This window comes from Oncorhynchus mykiss, chromosome 14 (genome assembly GCF_057628025.1).
Source record: "Oncorhynchus mykiss isolate SJ-2025 chromosome 14, ASM5762802v1, whole genome shotgun sequence".
NCBI lineage: Eukaryota > Metazoa > Chordata > Actinopteri > Salmoniformes > Salmonidae > Oncorhynchus > Oncorhynchus mykiss.
In genome coordinates this window covers 4,205,001-4,215,000 of record NC_143035.1, presented here as the reverse complement: position 1 = coordinate 4,215,000, position 10,000 = coordinate 4,205,001, and the positions used below count along the sequence as shown (strand labels likewise).

Here is a 10,000-nt window from a genome sequence, read left to right as displayed (position 1 = left end):
ATGTACCCGTTCTCTAAACAGATGTCTAGATACTCATGAGTGAGTTCATTCTGGGAAATAATATTTAGAAGATAACTGACGCAAGTCCCCAAGAAAACAACAGGCCCACTGACGTCACATCAACCACACAATGTCTCTCTCTCTCTCTCTCTCTCTCTCTCTCTCTGTCGCTCTCTCTCTCTCTCTCTCTCTCTGTCGCTCGCTCTCTCTCTCCAGATTAGATGCACAGTCATAGCCACCTTATTTAGACACAAAACAGAGCAAACAATTCATGCTCTATAGCCGAACTGATGGCCAGAAAGGCTTTCTGAGGGGGCCTCTTTTGGCCCTAATGAAGCAAACTTGGGGGGGGGGGGTCGAGAGAGCCGAGCATGGGCGCAAATGAATGGATCATGGTCCTGCAATATTGAATTTAGTGGCTTTTAAATCCCAGGAGCATGTTCCCAAATTGAGTTTGCCTGTTTCAGATCCCTGCCTGTCAGAGCCTAATGCTGAATTTGCTGCTTTCACATTTTCATCACAGACAGGCTCTGGTTTGCATTTCCCCCGTTTTCTTTTTTTGGTTTTCTTCCCATGGCTCTAGTTTGAAAGCCCTGATTGTTTTTGGCCGGGGTGCACTACTCACTCCCTCGCTCCCCTGGGCTTTTTCCTCTTCCTTTCTCACCCCTACCCCTTCTTTCCCAACTTCATCATCACCGCATCCCCCCCCCCCCCCCCTCGCTCTCTGGGTTGGGGTGCCGTGCCATGCTGCCTAACCTAACCCTGGCAGCCAGGCAGCATCTGCCCCACACAGGCCCTCTGCCAGGCAGCAGATGTGGACAGTTGACCCAGGATGGTCCCCAGAGCCTGCCTTCTGTGCCGTACCTCTCCTCTGGCTCTCACCCCCCCCCCCCCCCCCCCCAAACCACTAATGAGTGCTGGCAGGGCACTTTTGCTCCCCTTCCACCACCCACCCTCTCTTCCCGTTCCATGGGTCCCCAAAGCCACTGTACACTTGCCCGGACAAAATTAAACTCCCCTTCTGGGCCAAAACACTTCTAGTCACACTAACATTGGATTATACCAGACCCTGATTAGGTCTGGGCTTCTCTGGATGTGTTGAGAATATGGGCCTCCGTTGGCCCCAACCACACCTCCCCAGAGCTGGAGGCATGTTCAACACCTGTCTACACTGCAGTCTGACTTCTCACATCACAGCAGCTCACTTCAATGCTGTTTAGGAGCAGCTCTCATTCAGTAGACAGGCTGTAAGAGATTACAGTAGAACTTGGGCTTGTAGTTTTACCTAGTCAGGTCATGGATTCAGGAAAAACTCCTAGTTCTGCTGATCATCTGTGCCACAGTGTTCCTATGTTCCCCATCTCACCATGCTCTCGCTCTGTGTGTGTGTGTGTGTGTGTGTGTCTCCACAACAGGATGCTGAGGAGTAACCAGATAGGCTGTGTGGACAACACCACTTTCACAGGCCTGAGCTCTGTACGTCTGCTGTCCCTCTACGACAACCGGATCTCCACCATCGCCCCGGGAGCCTTCACTACGCTGCACTCTCTCTCCACCATGTAAGCCTTCCCTCTCTCCATCTCTCTCTCCATCTCTCTCTCCATCCACCACCTGATTGTCTGTGTGATCACCACCCTCTCCATGTTAGTCTCATCTCCCTCCCTCCTTCTCTACCCACCTGTCTTCCACCTTATCCATACTCTGTTCCGCCTCCTCATTTTACATTGGTTTTTACATTGTATTCAGTTAGCAGACACTTTTATCCAGAGCAACTAGGGTTAAGTGCCTTGCTCAAGGGCACGCCGGCAGATATTTCGCCTAGTCGGCTCTGGATTCGAACCAGCGACCCTTCCCGTTTCTGGCCAAGTGCTCTTAACCGCTAGGCTACCTGCCGTCCTCCTCCTCTCCCGCCGCTCTTCCTACCACCTGACCGTCTGAGGGATCCTCTCTAGTACTGACAAATCCCAGTCTGGAAAGACAGACAACATCCAGTGTTTTATCTGCAATCACAGCTCTCTATGGGTTTAGAATAGTGCTTGCAGATGGTCTTAGTGATGCGTTTTGTCTCAGTCTCTCGACCCTTGCTATCAAGCTACACATAGTCTGCTATATGCGCCCCGCGCCCTCTGAAGCGTCAAAAATATATAGTTGTATCTTTCCAAAACTAGCAACAGCATGAGAATTGTCCTTCTTGGCTGCTCTACAAATATCGACTCTCATTGCAGTGGAACATGATTTGAAACGGTGCAATACTTTCGTCGATAGCGAGGAAGTTATGTCATGTCTGAGATGGGACTGTCAGATGTGATCGGTATTGACATGTGAAGAGACCTAATGCTGCTATTGAAAAGACATTGTGGGAGTCAGTGTTATGCCTCGTACCCATCGCCACCCAGGAGAGGATGTATTAATAACTGAACATTTATCAGATGAATAAAAGATTAGAGGCTAACATTCCGGACGTGCACCCACCAGCACCTCACATGCAACCCGTACACGGAGTCATGTTCATGTTTAGAATGCCAGAGGTTTCTCCCTCTCCTTCCTCCTGCTCTCGCTCTCTCCCTCTTCCTCTTCCTCCCTTTCTCACGCTGTCCCTCCCGCTCTCTCCCTCTTCCTCCCTTTCTCTCGCTGTCCTCCCTCCTGCTCTCTCCCTCCCTCTCTTTCCCTCTCTCTCTCTCCCTCTCTCTCTCCCTCCCTCTCTTTCCCTCTCTCTCTCTCTCTCCCTCCCTCTCTTTCCCTCTCTCACTCTCTCTTCCTCCCTCTCTTTCCCTCTCTCTCTCTCCCTACCTCTCTTCCTACCTCTCTTCCCCCTCTCTCTCTCTCCCTACCTCTCTTTCCACCTCTCTCTCTTTCCCTCTCTCTCTCTCCCTCCCTCTCTTTCCCTCTCTCTCTCCCTCCCTCTCTTTCCACTCTCTCTCTCCCTCCCTCTCTTTCCCTCTCTCTCTCCCTCCCTCTCTTTCCCCCTCTCTCTCCCTCCCTCTCTTTCTCTCTCTCTCTCCCTCCCCCTCCTCCTGACTCTCACGGAGAGGGAGGGAGAGGGAGAGTGAAAGCGCTGCTGTGGTCTGCCAGCTCTCTAATTACCCTGCGGCTGACACAGCCGGATCCGTTTCAGTGCGGCCCGCCTAAAAATACCGGCTGGGTTGTGAACCAGCACTGCATAAGCAGACCAGGCCAGGCCAGGCCAGGCAGCACTGTGTTTGCCCAGCTGTTATCCCAGTGTACAAGTGCAGCAGAGAAACAGTCAATCAGGCTGAGCCAGAGCGATCTCCTGATCTCTCTCGCTCTCTCTCTTCTTTTCTCCTCTCTCTCAGGCCTAAATTAGAGCCGGGAGGCAACAAGTGTTTCCACTCGGTGGGTGGGACCAGTTGGGTGAAGGCTACAGTAGGGACAAGATTACTTGTGTGTGGGGGGGGGGGGGGGGGGGGGGCTGCCATGATTATCGCAACACAAATAGCTTCTTCTTTAGTTATGTTTTGACTTGCCATTTTCTGTCTCATTAATAATATTAGCTTAAACTGTTCTGTACTTTTCTGTTACTTTTGTTATTGTGCTTTATAAAAGCATCTGCCTGCCTGGAGATACAGAGCAGTGGAAAATGTATTTTCTCATTATTTTCTCTTCTCATAGTAAATAATTACGACAATACTTTGTTTACCGGGGGATACACAAGTAATGATTCTATTCAAACTCTATGGCGAGGGGAAGAACAGAACGTATGGCGTTAAAGGGGTGCCTTTTAGACATGCAAACTTAAAACTAAAAAATAAGACAGAACGTATGGCGTTAAAGGGATGGCCTTTTTAGACATGCAAACTTAAAACTAAAAAATAAGACAGAACGTATGGCGTTAAAGGGATGGCCTTTTTAGACATGCAAACTTAAAACTAAAAAATAAGACAGAACGTATGGCGTTAAAGGGGTGCCTTTTTAGACATGCAAACTTAACTAAAAAATAAGACAGAACGTATGGCGTTAAAGGGGTGCCTTTTTAGACATGCAAACTTAACTAAAAAATAAGACAGAACGTATGGCGTTAAAGGGGTGCCCCTTTAGACATGCAAACTTAACTAAAAAATAAATACTTTCAAATATCAACATTGCATGGTAGATTTGTTTCGCCTACAGAAAACCATATTTCCCCATCTCAGGCATTACAGTCTATTTGAACTAAAATCATTTTATCTGCACTCGTACCACACTGTCTGTCAACCGTGTTACTGACACTTGTGTCACTGTCTAACTAATGTTTAAAAGCATGTTTGAGATAAAAATCCAACATTTTCTCATTGTACAAATACACTCACATATCAAACTAGTGAAGGTTTGAGGTGAAGATCGGCCATTACTCCATATGTGGTGAAGGAGCATGGGACCACATGGTGTTCATGAAATTGGGAATTTTACATAATGTCCCACACATAATGAAAAATTAAACTCCTAACATTAATTGAGCGAACAGGTTTGACGTGTTGAGCTCGACCACCTCAGTCAAACGGTGATAAAACAAGTATAAATAGACCAAAAGAGAGAGAGAAGTCTAACTTCCTTTTCCATCCTGCTGTTCGGAAGACCCGGACGATGTCACCTGCTGTCAATCATTCAACTTGGTGGAATGATAAAACGTTTTTACGGGGTAAATTGTTTGAATAACAGGGTTGGCCTTGAACAGACGTCAATTCATCACTAATCGCGTTAATATAAATAATGATATTCAGAAAGGACTTTGTTAAAGCAGCAAAATAATTAGGCCTTTTTAAAATGATGATGAAACTTGGATAAATGTTGGGAACAAGTGGGTTGAAATCTTCCCAGAAGGGACACGGGGCTTGACGGAGGGACATGTCAAAACGCTGAATTTTGGCACTTCGCATTCATTGAAGTCTCCATGTGGTCTGTATTAGTGCAATTCATTCAATATACATGTAACAGGCTTTTCAATTCAATATTGGTGGATTTCCACTTAACATATGAAAGGGAATCAATAGGTGTCCATTTCGTGGAACGACCCAAATCTCTGCGGTGAGGCTTAGGGTGGATGGCGGTGCATTGTAAGGTCAACATCCTATAATGAATCCACACTGTGGGCTTTGATCATAGGAGTCGCCTCTGCTCTTCTGTTCTCAAAAAAGAAAGGCCTTCCCAGCTTATCCCTGAGTTACACGCTGTGACACTCTCCGTCACTACCCGGCCCCACATTACAGTCCTACACACACACAGGGACCACACACTAAACCGCTTCCCATCTGGACTTGAGTGAGTCATCCCTGGAGGCACATTCGACTCTGCTCTTACTATCTGTCACTGTGTCTACGGGTGCTTAAGTGGGACTCACTCGAGGGTGAAAAGTTAAACACCACTAATGGCAGCTCAATGCTAGGTATAATCTCTTCCCACCATTTCCCAGGTCAAATACAGGTCACTAGATGACTCAGTGTGTATTGTCCTCTTCAGTGATCAGCTCACCTAGTCTAGTCTACACTGGTCTTGTACGTTGGCTGTCAAAGGTTACAAACCTGAAACCCCAGTGAGTCTGACTGTCATGTACTGACACATTTCTATCTATCTATCGCTCTCTCTCTCTCTTTCTCTCTCTCTCTCTTTCTCTCTCTCTCTCTCTCTTTCTCTTTCTCTCTCTCTCTTTCTCTCTCTCTCTCTTTCTCTCTCTCTCTCTCTCTTTCTCTTTCTCTTTCTCTCTCTCTCTCTTTCTCTCTTTCTCTCTCTCTCTCTCTCTTTCTCTTTCTCTCTCTCTCTCTCTCTCTCTCTCTCTCTCTCTCTCTCTATCTCTTTCTCTCTCTCTCTCTCTTTCTCTCTCTCTCTCTCTCTCTCTCTCTCGCTCTCTCTCTCTGTCTCTATTTTTCTCTCGCTCTCGCTCTCTCTCTCTGTCTCTATTTCTCTCTCTCTCTCTCTCTTCTCTCTCTCTCTCTCTCTCTCTCTCTCTCCCCCCTCTCAGTAACCTGCTGTCCAACCCTATGTGTGTGACTGCCACCTGGCCTGGCTGGGTCTGTGGGCTAAAGAAGACCAGGGTTGTGAGTGGGAACCCTCGCTGCCAGAAACCTGCCTTCCTCAAGGAGATCCCCATCCAGGACGTGGCTAACCCTGACTTTACCTGCGACGGTATGAATGCATAAATGCGTGCCTGCATGCACGCCACATACACCCCACATGCGCGCGCGCACACACACACACACCTTCTATGTCTCTCACAAGCCTGCCCTGTTTCTTCCACACCCCATCCATTTAACCTTCCATCACTAGTATTGAACAACACCTCTGTTTTCTGGCCCCGGGCACTTTGTAAAGGGTCCTATGACACCAGGCTTTGTCTCCAGGGGCCCCTGGCCCTGACTTCTCGCAGGAGTTGCTCCAGATCTGTCTCAGCTATTGTCACGCCTACCCGTCTACATCCATCTACAAGCCGTTCATACCTACTTCCCATGAAATCCCACTGGCTGTGTAAAACGCACCACGAAATCTGCTGCTTCCACCTGTTACTAGCTACAGTGCCTTGCGAAAGTATTCGGCCCCTTGAACTTTGCGACCTTTTGCCACATTTCAGGCTTCAAACATAAAGATATAAAACTGTATTTTTTTGTGAAGAATCAACAACAAGTGGGACACATCATGAAGTGGAACGACATTTATTGGATATTTCAAAACTTTTTAACAAATCAAAAACTGAAAAATTGGGCGTGCAAAATTATTCAGCCCCTTTACTTTCAGTGCCGCAAACTCTCTCCAGAAGTTCAGTGAGGATCTCTGAATGATCCAATGTTGACCTAAATGACTAATGATGATAAAACAATCCACCTGTGTGTAATCAAGTCTCCGTATAAATGCACCTGCACTGTGATAGTCTCAGAGGTCCGTCAAAAGCGCAGAGAGCATCATGAAGAACAAGGAACACACCAGGCAGGTCCGAGATTCTGTTGTGAAGAAGTTAAAGCCGGATTTGGATACAAAAGATTTCCCAAGCTTTAAACATCCCAAGGAGCACTGTGCAAGCGATAATATTGAAATGGAAGGAGTATCAGACCACTGCAAATCTACCAAGACCTGGCCGTCCCTCTAAACTTTCAGCTCTTACAAGGAGAAGACTGATCAGAGATGCAGCCAAGAGGCCCATGATCACTCTGGATGAACTGCAGAGATCTACAGCTGGGGTGGGAGACTCTGTCCATAGGACAACAATCAGTCGTATATTGCACAAATCTGGCCTTTATGGAAGAGTGGCAAGAAGAAAGCCATTTCTTAAAGATATCCATAAAAAGTGTTGTTTAAAGTTTGCCACAAGCCACCTGGGAGACACACTAAACATGTGGAAGAAGGTGCTCTGGTCAGATGAAACCAAAATTGAACTTTTTGGCAACAATGCAAAACGTATGTTTGGCGTAAAAGCAACACAGCTGAACACACCATCCCCACTGTCAAACATGGTGGTGGCAGCATCATGGTTTGGGCCTGCTTTCTTCAGCAGGGACAGGGAAGATGGTTAAAATTGATGGGAAGAAGGATGGAGCCAAATACAGGACCATTCTGGAACCTGATGGAGTCTGCAAAAGACCTGAGACTGGACGGAGATTTGTCTTCCAACAAGACAATGATCCAAAACATAAAGCAAAATCTACTATGGAATGGTTCAAAAATAAACATATCCAGGTGTTAGAATGGCCAAGTCAAGTCCAGACCTGAATCCAATCGAGAATCTGTGGAAAGAACTGAAAACTGCTTTTCACAAATGCTCTCCATCCAACCTCACTGAGCTCGAGCTGTTTTGCAAGGAGGAATGGGAAAAAATGTCAGTCTCTCGATGTGCAAAACTGATAGAGACATACCCCAAGCAACTTACAGCTGTAATCGCAGCAAAAGGTGGCGCTACAAAGTATTAACTTAAGGGGGCTGAATAATTTTGCACGCCCAATTTTTCAGTTTTTGATTTGTTAAAAAAGTTTGAAATATCAATAAATGTCGTTCCACTTCATGATTGTGTTCCACTTGTTGTTGATTCTTCACAAAAAAATACAGTTTTATATCTTTATGTTTGAAGCCGCAAAGGCTTCGCAAAGTTCAAGGGGGCCAAATACTTTCGCAAGGCACTGTATAGGCCCAAGACCCTGAGTTCAGAGTCTACTCAACCCCCTCACCTCCATGTCTCTGAACTTCTGTAGTCTACGGCAGCATGCGGGACGCACGCACGCACACACACACACACACACACACACACACACACACACACACACACACACACACACTGTCCACCCACATAGTTATTAACTCCAGTATGTGTCTGAGCAGGCCAGCAGGGATAGGGAGTAGAAACTATTAGGCAAAATGGAACAGTAGTCGTAGGCGACCACATTATCTCACGTCAGTGTGGGTTTTATGAGGACGCGGTCATTTCCCCCTGCGGAGTGAGAGAGTGAGAGAGTGAGAGAGGCCTGCGAAACTGAACTGTGGCTGTAAAGTTTAACTCCAGAAAGGAACTGCGGTGTGGCTTCTGTCTGGCTGAGCCCGGGACCCGCTATCTCTCTCTCTCTCTCTCTCTCTGTCAAATGCTCCGGGGTCTTGGGAAAATAGCACTTCAACTCTTATGGACTGTAGGGATTCGCTCCAAAAATGTTCTCGTATAGTCAATCCAATTGTAAGTTGTAATGGTGATGTACAGTCTATATACTGTAAGTCCCAGACAGTCGAGTTGTAGCCATAAAGTTCCTTGCATGGGGTTTCTCTAGCTTTATTTGTTCAGATAGCTATAGCAGGCCACAGATGGACCATTGTAAGGTTTCATTTAGCCCTGAAAGCTACATGCTTAACAAGAGGGAGCGGGCGGAGTGTTTAGTGCACTCTGTATCCCTTCACCTCGAGGTCCACATAGCTGCAGCTACAATGACACACACTGACTCACTCCTTCTATTTTTACATGACAGTAACTTCAATTACACTTACGGTGTATTTTTTTTGGGGGGGGGGGGTTGTTTTGATTTGCGGGGAACACATTTGTGGAGATTTGACGCCCACCCCAATGTAAAAGTGAGTCAGCGATTACGACTAGACTAGCTCCATCCCTCTCTCCCTCCGTCCCATCCAGACCCGAGGCCTCTCTAGGCAGGCAGGCAGCAGCAGCCAAGCCCCAGTCCCAGACCCAGGCAGTGCTGTGTGTGTTATTGTTGGAGCAGACCTCAGACTTCATTACCTTCCATTAGTGTCTTAATTCCCTGTTTCTTTTTCATCTGGGGTGCAATTCAAGCCTTTGCAGATATCATCTCTCAGGCCTTAGAATAAAGAGGAGGGGAGGGAGGGAGGGAAGCAGGGAGGGAGGGAGGGAAGCAGGGAGGGAAGCAGGGAGGGAGGGAGACTCAGGCCAAGAACAATATTATGTGGCTGATCTTTAACTCCTGTTTTTCTGCATCTCTTATTATGATTAAATGTTTACTGTAATAATGGTTGAATTTCGACCCGCCAGGCAAGGCAGCTGGGGGAGAGATTTGGGAAGTGGTGGCGCAATTATCAGATTCCCCCTCCACTTTGGGCTTCATTTATAGAGTTCTACTTTCAAAGGGGCCGAGTAAATTCTGGCAGTGTTGCCGGGTTGTGAGATGTCTATCACAAACCATTTCCACCCTCCCCTCTCGAGCTACTCCTTTAATGTGAGTGGGACGGCTCTTAAAATAGTGCTGAGAGTAAGAGTAAGTGGAGTCACCCATCTGACTTAGTCTTATTTACTCTCTCTGTCTCCCTCCCCTCTCACTCTCTCCTTCCCTCTCTCTCCCTCCACCCCCCGCCCTTCTTTCTCCCTCTTTTCTTTCTCCCTTTCTCTCCCTCATTTCCCTCTCTCTCTCTCTCTCTCTCTCTCTCTCCCTCTCTCTCTGCAGGCACTGAGGAGAATGTGTGTTTTCCGGTGTCTCGCTGCCCAGAGTTGTGCACATGCTCAGACACAGTGGTGCGCTGCAGTAACCGGGGGCTGCGCACTCTGCCCAAAGGCATCCCCAAGGACACCACT

The 10,000-nt window shown here is 47.3% G+C and overlaps 1 protein-coding gene across 1 annotated transcript in view; it reads left to right on the top strand.

The window, feature by feature from the left end:
* LOC110488577 (slit homolog 3 protein) overlaps window positions 1–10,000 on the top strand; it is a 206,978-nt gene that overhangs the window by 161,920 nt on the left and 35,058 nt on the right. The window contains 5 exon segments of the mRNA XM_090198173.1: window positions 1,416–1,559; window positions 5,954–5,964; window positions 5,967–6,010; window positions 6,012–6,117; window positions 9,873–10,000. The exon segment at window positions 9,873–10,000 is cut by the window's right edge and continues 5 nt beyond it. Of these exon segments, the coding sequence (XP_090054299.1) occupies window positions 1,416–1,559; window positions 5,954–5,964; window positions 5,967–6,010; window positions 6,012–6,117; window positions 9,873–10,000 (433 nt within the window).